Source organism: Myotis davidii, unplaced genomic scaffold (genome assembly GCF_000327345.1).
Source record: "Myotis davidii unplaced genomic scaffold, ASM32734v1 scaffold44, whole genome shotgun sequence".
Classification (NCBI taxonomy): Eukaryota; Metazoa; Chordata; class Mammalia; order Chiroptera; family Vespertilionidae; genus Myotis; species Myotis davidii.
The window spans coordinates 169,162-192,154 of record NW_006299705.1 but is presented as its reverse complement, the minus strand read 5'-3'; the positions used below and the strand labels follow the sequence as shown (position 1 = coordinate 192,154).

At 43.7% G+C, this 22,993-nt stretch overlaps 2 protein-coding genes across 5 annotated transcripts in view; one reads left to right on the top strand and one right to left on the bottom strand.

The window, feature by feature from the left end:
- The window catches only part of MRPS27 (mitochondrial ribosomal protein S27), a 77,094-nt gene extending 64,337 nt beyond the window's left edge, over positions 1-12,757 (top strand). For all 3 annotated transcript variants that reach the window (XM_006775425.2, XM_006775426.2, XM_015571663.1), the window contains 5 exons: positions 614-729; positions 4,711-4,813; positions 6,903-7,045; positions 8,904-9,074; positions 11,649-12,757. In XM_006775425.2, coding sequence (XP_006775488.1) covers positions 614-729; positions 4,711-4,813; positions 6,903-7,045; positions 8,904-9,074; positions 11,649-11,888 — 773 coding nt within the window. In that variant the 3' untranslated portion in view covers positions 11,889-12,757. The remainder of the gene's footprint in view (positions 1-613; positions 730-4,710; positions 4,814-6,902; positions 7,046-8,903; positions 9,075-11,648) is intronic.
- Positions 12,758-15,786: 3,029 nt separating this feature from the next.
- The window catches only part of MAP1B (microtubule associated protein 1B), a 92,655-nt gene continuing 85,448 nt past the window's right edge, over positions 15,787-22,993 (bottom strand). For both annotated transcript variants that reach the window (XM_006775423.2, XM_006775424.2), the window contains 2 exons: positions 21,444-21,682; positions 15,787-20,206 (listed from right to left, as the gene is read on the bottom strand). In XM_006775423.2, coding sequence (XP_006775486.1) covers positions 20,051-20,206; positions 21,444-21,682 — 395 coding nt within the window. In that variant the 3' untranslated portion in view covers positions 15,787-20,050. The remainder of the gene's footprint in view (positions 20,207-21,443; positions 21,683-22,993) is intronic.

Sequence of the window (22,993 nt, the reverse complement as noted above, 5' to 3'; positions counted from 1 at the left end):
TTGCTAGGGACTTGCCCGGCACTTGCTCTCTACCTCTATTTGTTATCTTTCTTCTATCATTGACAGTCCCTCTAGGTTGTGGGCTGCTTGCCTGTGTTCCTGAGAAGCATCTACGGTACCAGTCTATAGAGTGTGTTTTCTTTAGTGAATTACCGGTATGTTTACCGGTAATAAACTTGCACTGTTTTATGTATATGTTTGATTACATACAGCCTTGTGACAGTTTTCCTGCATGTCATAAGCATTTGAATATAAATTAAAATGTTAAAATCAAATCTGATATTGTTTTACCTTTTATTTGGTGTGTGGAAGGTGTGCGGAAGAGGGGGTAGTCTTATACGGCGAGTATATAACAAACTCTGTATTTTGAGTGGAAATGTTAGGGGGTCGTCTTATACGCCCAGTCGTCTTATACACCGGCAAATACGGTATGTACAATAGAAGCTAAAGGTTTGGGAAGAACTAGGAACAGAGCCACATTTTTTATTTCTTAATTCTGTTTACTTTTCTATCGTGCCCCATGTTTTTATAAGAATATTTATAGTTAAATACAGATTTGGTGATGTTACCTGCAGCTAATTTGCTCTCGTTTTCACTTTGATCTTCCTGCCAGATGCTTTATCCGTGGTTTTTGAGGTCATGATGCAAGAAGCCTTTGAAGTACCTTCCACCCAGCTTCTCTCCCTCTATGTTTTATACCACTGCCTAGCAAAGAAGACAGACTTCACTGTAAGTGATCTACCTTCAAGCAGTTCCCCAGAACCTTAGAAAAAGCAGGTAGTGGCTACTGGGCAGGCTGAGGTGGCCAGAGGAAACCCCGGCTCTCGGATCTGGAAAGAGCTGTCTGTGGGCAGCTCTGTGGCTGTGTACAACGAGGAATGAGTGTTTGTGCTCCATTGTAGTTAGTGCTTTCTAACAAAGTGGAACTGGATGTCCTCCACTCACGAGAATCGCAAGTGAAAGTGCTTAGGCACGTTTTGAAACGATCTAGTTCCAGTGCTCTTCAGAAATGGGTAACAGATAGTCAGTGAGAGCTGGACCTGGCATATCAAAGAAGAAGTGAGGCTGCTGACTTTGACCGCAACCCTAGGTATTAAATACCAATTATTTAATTTCTATCAGTGCCTTCCTAAGGTTACAGTGGGTCAATCCAGAATGTCAGGTTTTGGTTTTATCCATTAGGTTAGGTACTTAGTCATTAATGATTGCTGTCCTCAGAATAACAACAGTGATAACACAATAACTAATATTTAAATAGCACTTTATACCAGGAAATTTATTAATGCAGTCAGTTCTCACAGCTTTGTACAGATGAGAAGGCTGGGGCACAGGGATGTCAGTTAATAGCATGAACTGCCTTATGAAGCCAGGAAGTCTGATCCTATTATCTGCCCTTAACCTTAAATGTAACATTAAAAAATTCTGATTTGGGACCTAGCCAGTTCTGCTCAGTGGCTAGAGCGTCGACCTGTGGACTGAAGGGGGGTTTGATTCCGGTCAAGGGCACATGTCCAGGTTGTGGGCTCAATCCCCAGTAGGGGGCATGCAGGAGGCAGCTGCTGATCAATGATTCTCTCTAATCATTGATGTTTCTATCTCTCTATCCCTTCTCCCTTCTTCTCTGAAACCAATAAAAAAAATTTTTTTTTAAATCTAATTTGGGTAAGAACTGAAAATGTCATCTGGTCCAGTCCACATTCTAAAGAAGTTATGGTGAGCATATAAGCCTAACCAATGGACATAAGACACTGGGGAATAGGGGAGGCTAGGGGACTCTCTAGGGCGGGGAAAAAATGGACACATATGTAATACCCTTTGTAATAAAAAATAAAATTTGAAAAAAATAAAAAAATAAAGAAGTTATGGTGTGTTTGCTTTTCTAAGATGAGTTTTAATAGCTTATGGCAAACACCATATTCATTATCTCATTAAATATGTATTGAGCACCTATAACATTTCATACCTGTGCACAAAGGTAAGCAAACATTTCCTGCCTACAACCTAAGAAGATTACAGGCATTTAAAAATGAAACACACACAAATATAAAATTATGACTATAATGAGTACTACAAAGATGTGGTCTTTGAAAGGCTATAGGAATTTTTGTATTTTAAACTTAGATAGGTTAGGAAAAGCTTTCTTATGGAAATAGTTCTTGGGTTAATATTTGAAGGATGACTAGGAATTAACTGGCTGAAAAGGAGGAAGAAAATCCAAAACATGTGCAGAAACAGAAAGAATATGAGAGAAGAAAGGGACTGAGCAGAAAGGGACTAAGCAGAAAGGGACTGAGCAGATAGGAAGATAATCAGTGTAGCTGCAACAGAGAGAATGGAAGGCAGCTGTAGGATGAGACAAGGTAGGAAAATATAGATCATGCTAAGCTATTTGTCTTCATCCTAAAATAGTGAGAAACCATTGAAAAGTTTTTAGCAGAGGTGTACATGATCAGATTTGTACTAAAAAGATGCCTCTGGCTATAATGTGCATAAAAGATCAGAGTGGGGCCGAGATGGCTGTGGTCAGAGCACTTAGGAGATGATTATGGTTGTCTGAGCAAGAGATAATGGTAGTTTGGGACCAGGATGTGGTAGAGTTAGAGCGTAGCCAATGGACATATTTGGGAGGCAGATAACATGATAATGAACTAGATGTGGAGGCAGGAAAATGGGGGTCAAATCTTATCTCAGTTTCTGGCTTGTGTATCTGGACAGAGGGGTTGTCGTGTTTGCAAAGGGAACTCTGGAAAAAGACTGGGTTTTATGAAGAAAATCATTAATTTAGCTCTGAAGTATGGCTCTGAAGATTTTGCATTTTGAGACAGTCGAGATTGCACAAGGGAAATCAGGAGCTTAATGGAAAAATCTGGATATAAAATGTATACATCCATGTGTAAATGTCTGAAAATGAGCCAGTGAGCAAAAAGGAAATAGAAATGTGCAGACCACAAAACCCACGGGAAGAGAGTGGTCTGCAGTATAGCATGCTTCTGAGTAAGATGAGGACCTTTTTAAACTGCATTAAATGCAGTGGCATGAAGGCACAAAATAATAACCTTTGTTTCCATAGAATAATGGAGCAGGAAACCAAATTGGAGTGGATTGTGGAGTGAGTTAGAGGTGCAAAAGGGAGACAGCAAGTGTAGGCAGGTGTTCTGAGATGTCTAACTGAAGTGAGGGGTAGGGGAGAGAATGTGGGTTTGCTTTGTATTAATGGGAGAGGCAGAAGCATAAAATGGAAAAACCTAGAGGACATTGGTGAAATTGCACCTGACTTAGTCCATAACCTACTAGTAATATTTCAGCCATGGTTGCATTATTCTCAGACCATTTTTTAAAAAACACTTCTAAGACACTCATTTTGTTTCTGTTTGTTTTCACCTTTTTAAAAGTCCTTTGGGAATATGGCCATTCCTGTCGCTGTCACCATGTTGCCTGGCTCCCAGCACAGCAAGGATACCGCTCACTTGGCTTTTCGCCCTATTGCATTCTGATACTTAGACCGTGGTTTCCTTAAAGAAAGAAAAAAAATTTTAAGGCTCATTTATTATTCACTGGCCCCTTTTCTTGCAGTTTATGTGGGGAAATCAAACCTATAGTGAGTGATTTGCTTTTGAAACTGAAAGGACCTGGCCCTTAATCACCAGCAATTTCACTTCTCTGTGCTCAGAAGTGCCTGGGGAGGCTTTGTTTCTCTCCCAAGGCCTTTGCTTTTTTCAGACCTGAAGAAATTACACTTTTGTCGCACAAAGCCCATCCCCAGGAAGAAGCTTTGAGTGCCCATTAACACCTGGGGTGCCTCACTCACACCGAGTTGCAGTTGTCGGGCAGACGCATTCCTTCCCCGCTTCCCCCCTGACCTCTGTGTGCAGACACCAGTGCCGGGCAGCCTGAGCTTTGTGTTCTGTGTTTCCAAGCGAGAGCCAGGCTCAGGCCAGTGTGTACTCAGTGGCACTGAATGGCCCCAGCTCTCGTGTCTGGGGCATTGCCCAGGATCTCCTCCGGGCCCGCTTTTCCAGGGAATCCCTGTCTGCTGTTGCTGCTCTGCTGCAAGCTTAGCACTGCTGTGGCGTTGCCCCATTTGCTCATGTCTCAAAGGCTCCAGTTTTATTGAAGTGTAATTTTGCGCCCTGGGCTGAAAGAAATGATCACTAAGTGTTTCTGATTGCCTAATTTATTTTTGATAGGCACAGATCTACCTAGAAGCAGCCTAATAGTTGTATTTATTTTAACACTGTCAAATGGGAATCCTGTCGTTGCTGAATTGTTTAAAATTCAAAAGCTTGCTCCATCCTGTCATAGCCATGGGAGTGAACATGGGGCTGACAGCGTGTCAGTGTTTGTTGATTGCCCCAGGCAATGTTGATCCAGAGTATACTCTTTATTTTGGTTTGGTTTTGCTTTTCTGATTATAAAAGGAGCTCTTATTCATTGCCAAAATTTTAGAAAATAAAGAAAAGTACAAAGAAGAAAGCCAAAATTACTCATAATTTCACTACCCAGAAATCTGTTAACATTCTGTGTTTTTCATTAAACATAAGTACCTTTTATTTACAAAATTGTGATTATAGTGTATCTATAGCTTTATTATTTTGCTTTTTTAACTTAATGCTATGACATGTTCTTTTTCCTCCATGTTATTAAAAATCACATTTTTGCGTAAAGTATTCATTGCTTGTCTGGACAGTGACCTGGTATATTCTGTTGCAGTGGGAAGAGGAGAGGAACTTCGGTGCATCCCTGTTACTCCCAGGCCTAAAGCAAAAGAACTCAGTGGGTTTGAGTTCCCAGCTGTATGGCTATGCACTTCTGGGTAAGCTAAGTGATCCTTACAGATATTGTGTTTCATCAGGATAACTAATGCACTCTTCTCCTTCACAATAAAATTAGAGTTTGATTTAGATTTGCTAGTAAATTCCTATACAACTTTCACTTTTAGGCACAAAGAAATAACCTTTGATGGCCTTACTGTTGCCAACTTGCAAGCTGAGAACTAGTGCTGGTGGCCACAGATTATATTTAGTGGTAATCAGTGTGAGGAAGGGCTAGAGCGCAAAAGGAAATTTCTGGCCCCCTTTTGCGAGAAACAGCCAGTAGAATCTTCTCCAGTATTAACAACATCTTTCTCTCTCTTTAGATCTGAAGTCCAGGGAGTAAGAAATTGAGAGTTAGGGTTGAAGTCCTCTCCTTGGTATTGTTTTCAGGTGAGGGAAGAGAACTCAGCGCCACTGGTAGCACTTCAGGAAAGCAGTGGGTGGCTCATTGGCACAGCGTGGCTGTGCTGTGCAGGGGAAGGGCCCTGACTGCCCTGGACCAGCCGGGTCAGGAGGCGAGGCCTCTGCAGTGTGGCCTCAGAACCTGGGCTCTGTGCAATCAGGGCAAGTAAGATTCAGCCTTAAATGTGCCCTGTTTGCAGAGGTTTACTAAGTGCAAATTATGTCATTATTCTTCCAGGCTTTGCCTTACTTGATAGGCATTGGAGGAAGCACCTTCTCCTGATTATTCGTTGCTTCTGCTGACCTTTGTTTTTTGAAAACATTGGCTATTTCATTAGTAGGGTGTAAAAGTTAACTTTGAGCTGCTTATTTTGTTAGAGCAGTTTGGCTGCCTTTGAAGTTCACTTCAATAGAATGTGATGTGGCATCTTTGGAGGTTGATTCTGATACAAAGTGACTCAGGGAGGAATTTCAGAGCTTACCAGACGGGCTGTCAGACTCACGAAAGAGTTAACACTTTTAAGAAGTCATATTCTCCTTATTTGCCATCTCTTTTCAATTCTGATTTACATGTTTTTGCCTTCAGATGTGCATTCAAGTCTATTATACTGTAGGAGTTATTCGGGAAGTTGTCAGGGCTAGGAAAATGTACTTTGTTGTTGTTTCTGAGCAGAGGCCCTGGGGCATTGGGACTGGCAGCCGTCCCATTAGAGGCTGTTTGCTCTTGTGTGTCCTGGGCTGGACAGCCCCTCTCACCTCGATGGCAGCAGCTTCCCAGAATGTGGCCACAGTCCGGCCCCGAGCATCTTAAAGCTCTAAAGTTAGCTGTCACCTGATAAGCTTTGTCTATTTATGTCCTGCTAGAGCTTTTCCAAATCCTCCTTCCCAGGAAAGATAAGTGAAGGTGGATTTGAGACCTGACAGCTCAAGGTGACTTTGGTCATTAGTGCAGAGGGGGCTCTGGGCCCCAGGAGTACAGACAGTGCCCCCACCAGAGGACCCTGCTGTCTGGCATGCTGAGTTCCAGGGGGGATGATGGTTTGAGGTACCAGGAGGAACACTCATGTCCTGAGAGCCAGAGGATGATGCGGACTTTATGCCTTTAGCACTGATAACGCTCAAATAAAGGACAAAAGAGCAAAATGGGGTTTTGTGTGTGTTTTTTTTTCATGAGGACAGTCACTGGGACGTTTGGTCGCATTTCAAAAACTGTCCCACATTTCCTGGCCAGGCAAGTTGTCCAATGTTGACAAGATTTTCAGTGTAGGAAAGTTGTAGAATTTTTTTTCTGAGGAAGATTTTGTTCTTAAAACAAAAGTAGTGTTTCAGTTGTTTGACTCATTTTATAAGGGCAGCTCCACTTAGAGGCAGATATATCGGCCTCTCTAAATTGCCCTCAGCCTACGCTGCAGACGTCCTCATGATAATCCCCACCAGTCCAGGTGAAAAAGAGGAGAAACAAGTTCATGAAATTGTGTATTAAAAAACATATTCAGTGAATCTTACCACATTCTGCACCATCCATCTGAAATGTCACAGGTGGCTGGGTGGGGTAGGGCCCTTGGCTCAGATATGAAATGATCCTTCTCTGTTTCTAGAGCTGCCCGGTGGGTGTGCGTGGGTGCCTCTGTCTCAGGCCTGGTGGGAAGGCATGGCTGAGCTTTCTCCTTGCTCCTTTGGCCACAGGGAAGGTGGAACTGCAGCGAGGGCTGCGGGCTGTGTACCACGACATGCCTCTGCTGTGGCGACCAGGCTACCTTGACAGAGCCCTCCAGGTGATGGAGACGGTGGCCTCCTCCCCAGAAGATGGAAAGCTCTGTAGAGAAGCGGTATGTTCCTCGTCCTAATTCAGTGGGAGTTAGCCACCTCTTACTGTTGTGTTTTGTATTTGTTTTTATTGTCTTCCCCTGTCCCCTACTTCTTTTTTATTTCTGTAGAATCATGTACTTATTCAGATGAAAAGCCACAAACATTCTCAATGTTACTGACCAAATGTACTAGAAAATAAGATTACTGTTGACTTTATAGCCCACTGTCTAGGAGGGAACCTCTTCCCCTCCCCTGAGTTCAATAAAATACTGCCCACTCCCCAATAAAATCTCTGTGGCAGCTCAGGAGAGGTTAAGATTCCACTTAAAAATGTTGGCCTTTCTGTACCCTGGAGCCCTGGGAGACTAAATGGCAACTTTTCCTGAGCCCACAGAAATGAATCTGGGGACTAGAGATGGCATAGCCTTCTTTCCCTTCCATTTATGAGTTCCATGGTGAATGCCCAGTGCTGAGACCCGGATCAGATGTCTCTTAGAGGTCAAGGCGTTCGTGCTGCCTGGACTAGGAGGCTGTCCTTCAGTCCCAAGCTCATCTCTCTTTGTCACCAAGGACTCTTGACACCAGTTACGAGACTTAGCTCAGGCTACAGGAGATGAGGGATCTTAGAGCCACATGACACTACACCCCACAGTGGAAGCCACAGTGTCCACTCCTGTCCAAGCAGCTTTTGTGTCAGAGTGGTAGTTTCCTTCTAGGCTGTGGAAGTTAACTGTGAGCTGTTTATTTGTTTTACCTTGACCCTGATCACTAGGACTTGCCTTTTGGCTTTCATTTCAGTCGGGAGATGTACAAGTCTGGTTCCTGTAGTGGCTCGGCATGCTAATGTCTAGTGAACCATTATGTTCTTTGCCAGGTTTATAACAGCATACACACTTCTAAATATATGTTCCTACTTAGCCCTGCTATCGTCAGTGCTAGTGATTGAAAACAAAATTGTACATTAGTACTTTGCCGAGGAAATAGTCCTACTCTGAGCCCGATTTGCATTCTTTGTGTTCTGACTTAATAAGAATGTGATTCAGGTGTCAGCAAGAACGGGGCATGTGTCAGGTTTGAGTGCAATGTATTAGTGCCATTAAAAGGCCTTGGAGTATTTCCCGATTTTTGCTCTAACGTGGCATGGACAGAATTAATGTGTGTTGAAACAGGTGCTAGTGCTGGCTGTGAGGTTGTTTCTGAGCCATCTCTGATGATTAGTCCCTCTGGGTCGAGGAGGTGTGCCCCAAGGTGAACGTGGTGAGGGACAGGGGACAGAACAAAGCCTCTGTTGTATAATTTACTTCCTTGCTAAGTCACAGACACCAGTGAATTTCATGTGTGCCTCTGGTCTTTGCCAGCAGCAATGTGGGTTGCAGGGATCCCTAATTTACAGATACTCTGCGAGCTAACATCTGAAGGAGGCCCTCGAGGCTCAGAAGCTTCACCTTGCATTCGCTGCGGCCTTTGTTGGTTGTGGTCTATGCTGGTTTTTCTTTGCCTTTCTCCCAATTCCAAACTGACTACGGAAGAAAGACCTGGAGGTGGGAAGGGCATTCTTTTGTGCCCATTGAGCATAATTCTTGGATTTCTACCTGGTTGATTAAATGTAAAATCAAATGCCCTTGTGCTGATTCATATACACATAACTCTGTGCATGCTTATTTGTACCATTGTTTTGTACGAAGTATTCCATGCCGTCTGACAGGATGTTTCTAATGGAAATCATATAACCATTTCTGTTTCCTATAATTTGATAAGAGAACTCTTCTCACCACTTTTTAGATCCCGGATTTCCTTCTTTTCCCTTCTCCAGCCTCTCTTCTCAGTGTGCTCTCAGGACCATGAGCTGATGAGTCCCTGCCCCTTTCTGCCCCACAGCTCGACGTGCTGGACAGAGCACTGCAGGCTCTGACGGCTCCGGCCCAGGAGTCCTCAGAGGAACAGCCCCAAGGAGCGGAGGACAGCCAGGGCCCAGAAGAGCTGGTGGAGCAGTTGGACGTTGAAGAAACCGAACAGTCCAAGCTTCCCCGCTACCTGGAGCGATTTAAGGTTAGTCACAGCACTCAGCTGTGCATTAAGCATGCTCTCTGCCTCTGTGATAGACAGGCAGTCCTTTCATGCATTAATGTCACACACAAAGGCGTTAAAAACTGACATCAAAAATTGCATTTTTATTGCTTCACACAGGAAGTGGTCTTAAAAGGAACAAATGTAAATATCTAGGCTCCTTTTTGTACTTGAGCTAATGGGTTGCCGTTTTGTTCGCTAAGGCAGCATGTCATTACCCCTCATCCCTGACATGTGCCTGGTGGGTCAGTAATAGCTTTCCTCCTCCTAGCCATCACCTGACTCCAACCCCGAGAGGAAAGGATCTGGTCCTTTCTCCATGTTGTGCTAAGCGTGCTTGACAACCCAGAGATGCAGGTAGGAATTACCAAGCCACACTTGAGCAAGATGAAGGTTAGATGCAGGCATCTTCCTCTGCTCCTCTTGGCGGCTTTGTGTTGTGTATGAGGCCATTAGAAATGCTCTCTTGTCCCGCGTGGAAGATGGAAACAAGGCCACTCTCCCTTTCAGCAGCCCTGAGCACTGACGCTGCCTTTGGTAGCTCGTAGCTAACACCCCCGAAGCCTCTGTGGTCGCCAGAAAAAAAGAGCCATGTTCAGAGTTTAAACCAGCGGTTCTCAACCTGTGGGTCACGACCCCTTTGGCGGTCGAACGACCCTTTCACAGGGGTCGCCTAAGACCATCCTGCATATCAGATATTTACATTACGATTCATAACAGTAGCAACATGACAGTTCTGAAGTAGCAACGAAAATAATTTTATGGTTGAGAACCACTGGTTAAACCCTTGGCCTCTTATTTGCTTTTCTCATCTATTTTGTGCAAAGAGAAAAAGTGCTACCCAAAGGAGAACTCTTTGTATGAAGCAGAAACCATTCCCATCCATGCCAGCTGACCCATTATGTCACTTTGGGATGAGAGATGCACATTTCGCCAGATTATTACCTTTACATCTTTTCCGTAATTATCATGAACCAGCTGTGAGATACCTGTTATAAGGGGGATTCTGTTGTACTTTTAGCAACTGTTCCTTCCAGTATTCTGTAAGGTCGTTGCTCAACTTCCCCTTTTATAATTTGAAAACTAAGAAAGAAAGGTTAATCCATGTTCACAGAGAATTAACAGTAGAGCTGGCTTAATTCTTTTCCAATTAACTTTGCCTAATTTTTTCAGATTTAGAAAGGCTAACAAAACAAAATAAAATCTTCTGAGCCCCATAGATTATCATTTACCATATTCATATTGACCAAGGCTGTCACACCGTTACTGAAAATTACCACCTCTTTCTATTGTTTTTTATATACGTAACCTCAAAGAATTGAAATCAGTGCCTAAATTAAATTCTTAGTCCTCACACTTCCAAAAACATTTAAAAAAATCAGAAAAAGACAAGAGACAAATACTTATTGGCTACTGTCTGTGCGTCAGACACCACTGCATTTCGTCTGTCCTCGCTGTGGCCCTGGGTGACAGATGCGGCTCATCCATGTTACAGGACACCACGGCTGAGAGAAACCAGCCCATAGGCTTTAGACTTGAACAAGTTTTCTGACTCAGAGTTGAGTCCTTATTCTGATGTCCCAAGCTGTTTCCTTGGCCTCAAACCCCATGAGTAATGATTTTCATCTTATATTTCCTTGTCTTTCTGTTGCTTCATGTTTATTAGTCTCAGGTAATTTGTTTTGGGCCCAATTTTGTATGACAGACCCATCACACTGCGCCTCTGGCCACTGCCTGAAGCCTGTAGACCTGCTCACATTCCCTACCCTGGGAGCAGACCTCCTCGCCTGTGCCAGTGAACTGCAGTTGTTTTGAAATGGAGATGGGTGGAATAAGCTATCGTTGGGCCATAAGTGGCTCTCTCCAGTGATCTACATCTTGAAGCACTCAAGTAGATTAGTGTTTTCCGTACTTTACTTCTCCGGGAATACAGTGCGAACAAACCCAGCTGCCATTTCCCATGGAGCGGAGCAGTCAGCACTACAGGCTGACCTGTGAGCGCAGCAGGTAGAGCCCGTGGAGCGCAGCACCCGCGGGAGCTGTTAGCGCGCCATTAGCAAGAAGTCCTTGAATGGCTTCCATCTGTTAAAAGGAACGCGCATCAGGCCAACATTTTTCTCGGTGGTTCTGAAGGAGAAGATGTGGAGGGGCTTCCTCCAGTTTATCAGCCACTTCTGCCATTTCGTTTGCATCTTTGAGTTCTTTGTTCTTGGGGTTGGCTGCTTGGTTCGGTGCAGGGCGGGGTGGAAATGTTGATTTGCTATGCCTGTGCTGTCACTGTGGCTTAGAACCAGAAACTAGAGGGAATCACAGCTTATGGAGTTTCATTTACTGTTTGTAAGTGAAGGGGAAGAAATGACATGTAGTACATCTTAGCCAAATGGCTGGGCTGCGGGGAAACAGAGCAAACGCTATCAGTGCCTGGATGGAAGGCCTCTGCCAGGTTCCCGACAGCATGCCTTTTCCTGCAAGCTGGATGTGTGGATTCCTTTTCCTTCTCCTCCTTGTATCCTTCCACACGCACGCCCTTCTCCTCGTTTTTCCTCTTTCCAACAGGCCTTACATTCCCAACTTCAGGCTCTGGGCAAAGTTGAGTCAGAGAGTCTTTTGACGCTAACCACTCAACTCATCAAAGACCAGCTGCCCGCCTGTGAAGCAGAGGACATCGCCACCTACGAGCGGAAGCTGCAGCAGTGGCATCGGGATTTGTTGTACTTGATTCAGCGGGAACAGGAGTTCAGGGAGAAGGCGAAGCAGGAGTACCTGGCTCGGCAAGCAGCAAAGGCGGCTGCCTAACAGGGCCCCACCGCCCAGCCCCACCACAGGGACTTCACCAGCCCCATCATGGGATCACTGTGACCGTGATGGCAGCCTCAGCCTCCTCCATCCGCCTTCTCCTCCTGTAAGCCGTCCACCTGTGCGAAGAACACCGAGATGTTCTACAGACTGAGGCCTTGTGTCTGCCCGTGCAGGCTGCCCACTCTTAGTTCCAGAGGCTGTGGAACTAGGAAAGCAGTCAAACTGCAGCCACCAGCCACCTCGGAGCTCCTGACGGGGTGCCAGGGTTCAGGTATCCAGTCTCAAGCACAGGCTTTCGAATGGTCTCTCTCCCCCGACCCGAGGCAAACTGCACGTCCTGGGACTTTGGTCCCGTCTCCTCTCTGGGGCCATCTCCACAGTCTCCTTCCCTGTGTCTCACCCAGACCTGAACTGGGAGAAGGTCAGTCAATGGCTTTCAAATTACAGGAACCTCGGTGGCATTTTAGAATGTACGGACTCTTGAGGAGAAAGCTAGTCTCCTTGGCTGGGAGCTTCTCCATCATGTTTTTCCAACCCATTGTCTCCGCTCCTTCATTAAGTAGGTCAGATGAGCCTTTTGTGCACACATACACCCACACACATGCACGCATACATACGGCTTGTGAACACACATCTCAGAGAAGTTGCAGAAAATCTGGGACAGCATGGGCTTCCAGTGCATGGGAGAATGGGTAATTATCAAACCCTCAGGAGGCCAACATTCCTGAAGTTTCTCTGTGAAAGGGGTTGGGGTAGCTCTTGCTTGCTGTGTAATTTTGCCTTTAAGTGCAGTGTACTTCTATCCTGGATTGCGGTCTTTTATCAAGAACCTGTGGAAATAAATGTTCTTGGATTCTTTTGTTGGATTCTGTTTTTTTCTTTTCTTTTTTTTCCCTTTAATGTGTTCTTTATCTTTTGAGGAAGGGAGAGAGAGATAGGGAATCTCATCACAACATAGTTTCAACCCTTCTTCTCCATTAGATTGGCATTTATGGAAGCCTCACTGTGTGCCAACAACCCCAGCAACCCCATGAGGGAGGTACCAGGAACCTGTTGTAAATAAGGAACCTGAAACTGCGGACCTCACCCTGAGCATTCCCTCCACATACACCTGCAGTTAGTATCCCACACGGGCCCTCTGCTAGCAAAGCTGAATCTAACTGAGGTAGAGAGCTCTAATCCAAAGCCAGTTCTGACATTTGGTTTATCAAGGGCAGGGCTTTTTCTGCCATTCCCTTAAAGCAAGAGGAACATCCAAGATAAATCAAAAGGCACCTTTTTGCCCAGCTGGTGTGGCTCAGTGGTTGGATGTTGACCTATGAACATATGGAAAAGGGTAAATGGTGGTTTATATGATTTTGCTGTCTGAGGATATATACCTGGAACCAGGGTTCTTGAGCCCAAATGAAGCCGCTATAATGTGACCTCCAACAAGGCAGCGGGATCCAACACCACTGTCCCCATAACCTCGATGGGCCTGTGTGGGTGAGGAAGGGACGGAGTTTAAAATGGGCTCAGGGGACTTTGGTTTAGTGACTCATAAGAGTAAAATATGTGGTGTTACTGTCTTTTCATTACATGGTTAGAGCTCAGCTTTTCAGAGTTCTACTTCAGAGCTGAACTTTTCAAACTCTGAGAATGATAAATGTTTTAAATCTTTTTTTTAGAAAATGGGGAAAGAGGAATGCTTTTCAACAGTTTTGTCAGGAAAATTGCCTTTTATTCTAAATAACAGCTTCTTAGCTTGAAAATAACCTTCCTCCCCCGTTGATCTGACCTTTTGGTGATGCCGCATGCCGTCCTGAGGATGTCATTACCTTTATGGTGACAGGGATGTCCAAGCCAAAGGTGGTGGCAATGCCACTGAGACTGTGGCAGTCGACACTGGGATCTTTGTCTAAAACAAAGCAGTGACTTGGGCTGTGTGTTTATTGTGTAGGAATGGTAGGGGTTCCAAATCCAAGCTGGGCATGTTCATTAACAGTTTGTTACAAAAAAGCATCTGAAAATAAATTCTCTTCTGGGCTTTAAAAGCTAGATCGGCCTTAGCTGGTTTGGCTCAGTGGATAGAGCGTCGGCCTATGGACTGAAGGGTCCCAGGTTTGATTCCAGTCAAGGGCATGTACCTTAGTTGCGGGCACATCCCCAGTAGGGGGTGTGCAGGAGGAGCTGATCGATGTTTCTAACTCTCTCTCTATCCCTCTCCCTTCCTTTCTGTAAAAAATAAATAAAATATATTTTTTTAAAAAAAACTAGATCAAGGACACAAAGATGATTTGTGAAGGCTTTATAAAGGGGACCTCACATCCTTTGTTATACCCGGTGGTAGGAGGGTTTTGGTTGCTATGACACTTCCTCTCTGCAGAGCTCAACATCTTAATCCATAAAACACCCTCTAAGGTGAATGTGCCTAAGGTAGAATGTGAAATGGAACAGGTACGGTGACCAAACTGAGGGCTCTAAGGACTGAGGGGTCCCCTGGGACACAGGATGTTCAGTCACAGGGCAGTCCCAGCAACCCTGGAGGGTCAGTCCCCCTAGGTTCGGGCCAGAAAGCCTTTCTGAGACGGGATAGCCTGACAGTGGAGTCGAAAACTATTTATTTACTTAAGGTTAATCTGATGCCATTAAAATATTTTGGTGATGTCCCACCCTGAGTTTTCACATGTTTGCTAACCCGTCCATTTCTGGAGGAATTTCAGAATCCCTCCTGGCAAATAGTGACTGCTAATGGGACGGGTCAGTGAAGCCCCATGGTTTGGAGGCCCAGTGTAAGATCAAAAGGAGTGTGTGCGACAAAGGAACATCATTGATTCAGGACAGACCTATGGCCAAAAGACCATCCCTGAAGACAGAAAGGCCATGGCCTAGAGGTCACTGTTGAGCACTCTGCGGGCACATTTTCAGTGCCACATGGAGGGAACTGAGATGCCAGGCCCCCATGGACACTGACCCTGCTCTTCACTGAGCTTCCATGTGAGCTGCTACCTCCGCCTGGAATTTACTTTCTGTCCAGCGCACCCGCACACCTGTTCTCAGCTTAGAGAGAACAGGTGCTTTTCCTATGGTCACCACAGCTTGCCCTTGAACTTGGGGACCCCTCTCACCCCAATGAGGGGAGCTTTGTTCACCTTTAAGTCCTCACAGTATTACCTACTGCTGGGTATTGAGTAAAGGTACAAGAATGTGAATGACTATGAGGAATTCCTCCTTTTTTCAGGTACTTCATGCATAATCACTTTTCTGAAGCAGCTTTTAGTTCCTGGGTGTCAGTCACATCCACAGGGTATTACGCTACTTACATAGAGCTTACTCTGTAACTGCACAAGAAACCAAGAGAAGGCGTTGGATGTAACTACTGAGTAAGATGGCCTTATAGAACCCAGAAAGTCAGTCTTGGGAGGGCCATCCAGTGTGACCATCTTGTCAAAGCCTTTCCTTCACAGGTGAGAAAAGAAACTCCAGACAGGGATAAAGTGAGCGGTCACACACCCAGGTGTGGCAGAGCTGGGAGTAACACCTGGTTTGGGGTTTATAATTGGTTCATGTGGGAAACCCTCCCAGTACCCCCCTCCAACTACACTGGTAAAGCAGGATTCTGGGCACCCCAAACTGGACTAAGGAAATTGAGGGACAAATTAAGAGAATAGGGGTGCACTGAAGGCAAATTTCACAATGGCCTGCACTATTCCACCTAACAGGAACTAATGTATTCCAGTGAACATCAAGTTTACTGGTAAACCCAGCACTGCATTACAGTTGGTTCCTAATAACACCCATTTCAGATCTTTCATCATTGTTCATGTTTGATCATTAAACCCCCGGCCATAGATGGCAAATCCCAACCCCCGATGAGCCAACTCAGCAACACAAAGCGTAAGACAGCACACACCTGAACTTTTGCCACTTTTGTATTTTATTGTGGAACTGCGGTCTTTTTTTTTTCTTTTACATCAAATATCCTCAATGGAAGAGGGGATATTGCACACAAATATCATAAAAGCACTACATATTACTTCCACTGGAAACTAATTTTCTACATTAGATATGACTGGATAGGATAGAAGTGATGCAGGATTATAAGACATAATACCATACACAGCTGCAGACTGACACAAACACCATTCAGAACAAGAGAGAGGAGGGGGAGGCGCCTCTCTGCCAGGCTCAAGACCACCTCATCGCAGGGCCAGGAGAGAAGGGCTGCCTTCCGCACACAGGTGCCCCGGACCTGGCCCTGGGCTGGGTGTTCCCGAAAGGGCAGATGGTCTGGCTGCCTCATCTCGATGGTCCGGCTCTGGGAGCTCCGAACGAGTGCAGAGAAGCTATTTTCCCCCTTCCTTTGCAGTTTTTGATGCTGCCTTTTAAATCAAGAAAGTCACCGATTTTTTAAAATAGCAAATCGTTTTAATACCAGGTGAATAACCTAATTGCTTTCAAAGAAATCTCATCCTTAGGCTGCTTTTGGTGTGTTGTTCAGTTGGTTAGAAGATAAAAGCTTACAGTTCCTTTCAAATGGAAGCAGGATCTTGTCTTCTACATCTGAAGCGCAAAAAAAATAAGGTTATTAAACCTAACTCACAATGTCATCACTGAGCAAGAACCTCCTGTGACAGACAGGTGACTAAGAGAAGCAAGAAAAGCAATTCAGAACCATAGAACAGCTCCCGAGAGCTGAAATTTGGTAATACAGGAACAATGGAAGGTGGTAAAATTTCCAATTAGCAAATGATTTAACCTTATTAAATGACTATTGAAAAGCTTCTAAACAGCATAAGCTATTGGAGACACTTAAAACATTCATATACACTGGGGAAACCATTCACTATGATATGTAAGGTTAAGAAAAAAAAATTTTTTTTAACTCCATGGAAAATGGTGTTTGGGGAGGGGGGGGGTCAGTCATTGTATCCAGTCCCACAAGGCTGAGAAAGCATGCACGAGGGTTGGGTCTTGAGAAAGGGGATAGAATTAGTTAAAATTGAAAATGGAGGGTCATCTCTAACATTTAGTCTCTGTAGAATTTTGCTTAAGAATACTACCAAAAAGGTCATGATCATGAGTGCTAGCTCGATGGAATCCCATCACTTAAAGAGTATAAATTCCTTCCACTCAAATATCCCATCTACACAATTGGATCAAGTAACCGGCATGAATACAGCTCCTAGAAGTCTATGTCAATCTTTAGCTCTCACCATGAATGTACATGGTACATTGTGATGGCTCATACTGAACTAATTGTGTATTTATGGAATCAGCAAAATTAGGTTAGTCACCCAGGTAGAGAAGGTTTCTGGAAGGACAGGAGCAAACTGTAATGCAAATATTGGTTTTCCTGGTATACTTGGGCTCTGTGGTCATCACTGAGAACAATGAATGGAGAAAGGTACTGATATTTCATAGGAAAAAGACCAGCTGTATATTTTTACAAAGACCAGCTTGTATATGTTTCCCTTAAATCCCAAAACAAAATTTTAAAAAAAGGAGTGGGATAGAATCATTATAATTGAAGATTGGTTATAATTCTCCTAAAGTGTTTGTGTATTTTAAAAGCAAAATAATGTACATGTTAAATAAATTTAGTTTGAGAAATTGGAGAATAATTTCATCTTCTATCAAAGAAAAGTCAACCAGAGGTCTGGATTTGGCAAGAAGACTGGGAATCTAGTCCTGTTCCCATGCATTATGTGGGCTAACTCAACCCCCAATCATTAAATAATTGTCTTGGGTAACTTAGGTTGTCTCATTAAATAAGTTTGAAGCAGATGAGTTTATGCTCAATTAAATTCATTTTTGTCACAATGAGTTTTCCATCGTGCGGTAATTTTTTGTACCCTTAATGTGTTGTTATTAAGGACTTGGGGGGGAAATGGAGTAATAAATAAAAGCTGCATTTCTAGAGAAACCTAAAAAAAATAGAATATTAATTTTTCTTAAAAAAATTAAACATTTGAAAATGTAATTCACAGCATTAAGTAGACTGCATAGGTCCTCAGTGAAGGGACCCTGAAGAAGCATTGTTTAAACCCTCATAGTAGTTAGCAGTGCAAAACATACACTTATCAGACAAAAATAAACTAAAATGTTACTTTTGAAATAAATAAAATGAGGTCATTGTTCACTACTCCGTAGATCTCGGAATCTGCGGGAAACGCCACATGACAGCACAGCACAGTCGTCACTGAGAATTTGCCACACCAGAACACCGGGTGATGGATCTGCCACTCGAAACCTGACGTCAGTTTGAATCATGATCTGGCTTCCCAGATTCATAGTTCAATGATGGGAATGATCTCTGAACTCTACACGATGAACAGTCGGAGTTGGGAATTCATTTGTTTTCAATGTATTGTTTTTTGTTTATTTTTTTCCAGAAAAGAAATCCCAAAGCAAATTTTCGCTAGGGTTCTTTGAACTTGTCTTGGCTCTTTTACCTCATGGTTGAAGATCTTGAAAGAAGAATGTAGGATATCACTGGGTGATGCAGAAGCCTGGAAAAGTAGCCTACCACGCCATTCTCCCCACTCTCAAATAGCACATACTCAGATTTTTATGTTATGGGAAGCAGGGTGGGAGGGATCACTTCCTGGCAGTTGTGTGTTTTAATAAATATTATCACTGCAATATCAGACTTCAAACTCACCAGAACTTCAAAAAACATTATTCATTTTGTCTTACGAAACACTTTAAAAAAAAACTGTCACTTGAAAAATTTCTTTGCATTTTCCTGCAAATGAAAACATTTATTTAAAAGTTCTTCTATGAAAGGTCCTGACATAGCTAAAAAAAAAAAAAAAAAAAAAATCCTTCTGTACACTTGTTCCCATAATTATACTGAACTTAAAAAAAAATGAAAAAAAAAAAGCCAATGTAAGACAAAGGAAGGTAAATAATGTACACTTGCTGAAAACCTCTTCCATCATATGATTCAGTTTTCCCAGTTCTGATCATAGAAGCCACACTTCAATCCTGAACTTGCAGTAGCAAAGAAGCTATTAAAGGCTCAACGTGTTTGGCTGAGGGGCCACAGGGGCACTGAGGTGGTAAACCACACGCATGATTCAGCATCAAACTGTTGCACCAATCAGATTGGCTTCTTGTACCCCCACACCCGCACACACATGCTCCTGTAACTGGAGTAGCTATAATCCTACATGGATGTTTTATACGCTTGCTGTCTCGCATTAAAAAATAATAAGTGCATCAAGTATCTTTGTACATTCAAGTCACTTTCTAAGGCAAATTGTCTACTATATGTACTCCCAACTGCTTTGGTATTTGCTTGTTGATTGGGGTGGAGTTGGTTGTTTCCGCATGCAGGTTAATTGACTCAGAGTGGACTAACTGGGTACACAGATGCTGGGAGCATGCCTTAGACCAATCTACTCATGTGTTGGAAGAGTCAGAGTTCCGAAGGGGGTTCAAAGTGTGTCCAATCTACACTCACTACGTTATGTCGTGTGCAGCCTTCAAACTGAAGGAGCTTAATTAAAGCATGAAAATCTCACATGCCCTCATAACAAGTTCTGCTCTTTTTGTGTTCCTCCTGCCGGCTTGTTTTAGAAAATTAAGACCCTTTTTGATGACTCAGACTGCCACAAGTGGAAAACTTTGCATATATAGACTACAGAATATAAACTGCCTAAGAAAATGCAGACCACATTATTGGTTATTTTCTCTTCCTTACCCCACCCTGTTCTCCCTTTTCCTCTCTGGGTATCTCACCAGCCCTCTCTACCATTATATCTCCTTCCCTTGCATTCTTTTTCTTTCTCATTCTCTCTCTCTCCTGCATTCTCTCTCTCTTCCTCTCTCTTTCTCTTGCTTTCTCTCTCTCTTTCTCTAAGACAAATGCCTCTACCTAGCAGAAGTCAGTTGAGTTTGCTAGTGCGTGAATTCCAAATGTTCAGCAGAGATGAACTAGGGTAGGTCATTTTGCAGTAACTTGAACCCTATTGTGGGAATACTGTTATTTCCCTTAACCATCAGCAAAAACTGAGAAATACCAGTGACTTGCACCACCATGACACAGCATAGCGTTTGGCAGGTAACAGTTCAATGACTTATTTAGATGAATTGACTTTTTAGAAAAAGTAGTTTCAAACTGAAGAGTTTCTGGAAACAAAGTTCAAATCCTGTGGTGTGGCTGGCCTTGGTCTTTACAGTTCGATCTTGCATGCAGGGAAGGATTCATCTTGCATAACCACGGTGCTGCTGCTTGCTAGAACCATGATGTTGAGGTCTTGCTGTTTCTCATGGGTCTCCTGGTACCATTCCCTCATCACCTCGGAGTCATGAGTCGGGATCAGGGTCACCTGCAGGGAGAGAGCAAAATAACTGCTTGAGGGCAGAGCTGGAAATCAGATAAAAAAAAGAGAACAACAATAAGGTATTAATTAATTAGAGAGCAGAAGGGTAAAGAAAGGAAAATTTTATATTTTCCTCAAGAAATGCGAAGGACTTTTCTTCAACTTACATTTTCTATGAACCAGAATAAAGCTGCAAGAAAATATCAAGATTTTGGGGGGGAAGTTGAAGACTGGAACCAAATGCAACTAATGACCAGTCAATTGGTTCATCTATGTTCATCATCAATTTCTCAATTCTTTAGTGTTAAAAGAAGAAGTGCTTCCATTAAGGAGGAATTTCTGTATTTCCTTTAACACACTTGGTAAATTTTGCATCAAGGACAATGCATATTTAATGCAAGGAGCTTTGGTTATTATTGCAGCTCAAAGCTTTCTACTGTGTGTAACTAACATTTTGTCCTGAGAACAAAAATTTGTATCTTTAATTTGTGGGGGAGGGGGAAGAGTGATAGAGGAGCAATATGGGTGGGTGGATGGGTGGGTTTGAATAGTAAAAATTCCACCCAGAATTCATTAAGAGGCCACTGGTGCTTCTTGATTAGATTTCATATGATTAACTAACAAACAAATCTATTTACTATTATGCAAATACAGTTTACTAGGTGACTGCAGACCAAGTAAAACTTAGATAAGCGAAGATCACAGCCAACATAATAAAGAGTGGTCGGTGGCCAGTCATGTTGGTGAGGTGGGAATATCCTGTTGGCAACCATCTTTAGCAATGCCCCTCCTGTAGAATTTCACATGGACAGCTACTTTTCTACTTGGCCACACTGCTAGCTTTGGGCTATTCATGAAACACAAGGGAGCAAAGACAATTCCTTAGCAATTCTCACACAGAAATATGACCACTGTGATTCATGCACACTTACTCTTGGTTTATTAGCAGGAAGGACAAGTAATCTTGGGCCCATTTGGCAGGTAAGTAAATTACGCCTGCCTTCGTTAGGGTGGGAAAGTGGCTTTCCTCCCAGGACAGGGTTGTTACTGGTACCAAGAATAATATTTTAGACTATCTTCTGTGTGTGAAATCCACTCTGTCTCAGGATATTTCACGTGTGTCAGAACCGTGAGCACTACACGTGGATCCACGATCACAACGATGCTTCCTTACACACGACTCCTTCCCTCTGCCCTGGGCACAGCTCCACGGGCTGTGCAGACACTGTCCTGGAGCTCTTACCTGCATGTTGCTGCCCCACTGGGCCTTCCCTTCCAACAGGGCATCCAGGACAGCCCGGCTGGGCTCCTCAGCAGCAGGGTCATTCCCACTCACCACGTAGTAGGACGACCTCACTCTCTTGAAAAATTCAACATCAACATTCTTACTATTGCTGTGGTTGGGAATATAGCACAGGTCCAAGTACACAGGCGGGCCTGGAGGCACAGCTGAGGGCTTGGTTGTCTTGGTGGTCCCTGGTCCTTTGGCAAATAAACAAAGAGAAAGCCAGGGTCACAGGAATGCGAAGAGACCCCCCAGACCCAGGACACCTCCCTTTCTCATCCACAAGAAGGTCCATAGGACGTGCAAAGGGAGACTGGGCATCTCCCTCTCTCTGGTAGAGGGCATTTTAGCCTTGGCATTTAACCATTTTGATCTGCATTTGGTAAATCACAGGTAAGCAATGTTAGTAATCCATGTTAGGAACTCATTTGAAAGCAATATTGCCCATAGCTGAATATTATACCCTAACATTTGACCTAGAAACTGGTTTAGATCTTAACTTTGTATGATTTCCAAGGCCCTCAGCACCTCAACTTCATTCATAAACTGTTGAAAGGTCACTTTCCACACACAATACTCTCAAAAGTGAGACACTTCTCCCTAGACAAGGCGGGATACCAAACTTAGTGAGAGGAGGGTTCAGAAAGACTAGGCTTTTTCTAGCCAATCAGGACATACCAAACTGGTGAAAGGGGTATCTGGTTGCCAGAATTCCCAGTCTAAAGTCAAAAAAGCCTGGGCAAAGTGAAGATTCAAATTAACCCCAGAGTTTCTTGGCATCTTGTTAGGTGAGCTGGCTTCCTGACTTGTTCTAGTCAGAAGGTTTAAACTTTTTGAAACATTAATAGAACTAGCATTCTAAGGCAGTGATTCCTCACCCTGGCTGCATAATTAGAATCAACTAATACTTATTAGTACTTAATTCTTCATACTGATGTCCAGGCCCCACACCCCAAAGTCTAACTTAATGGGGCTGGGGTGGAGGCGTGGGCACCACCATCTTTAAAAGCACCCCAGGTAATTCTAATGTGCAGCTGGTTTGAGACCACTGCTAAGTCATTCTATATATTTAATCCTATTTCCTTTCTCCATAGGATGTTTAAAGACGGTCACCCAGAGTCAAAACCACCAGTGAACTCCATCAACTGTCCAGTTTCATTTTTAAGGTTTTGGGGGAGTGGTGAGAATCAGCCAAGCTGATATCTGGATACACTGACTCATTTTAGTCATCTGAGCTGAAAGCCCTCAAATATCCACGTGTAGACCTCCCAAAGACTCTGACTTACAGCAGAAGTTTATGAGGTACAGGTTTTTTAATAATTAAAAATGCCTGGCCCTAGCTGGTTTGGCTCAATGGGTAGAGCATCGACCTGCACACTGAAGGGTCCCAGGTTCGATTCCGGTCAAGGCACATGCCTGGGTTGCAGGCTCAATCCCCAGTAGGGGTGTGCAGGAGGCAGCCAATCAATGATTCTCTGTCATCATTAAAGTTTCCATCTCTCTCTCCC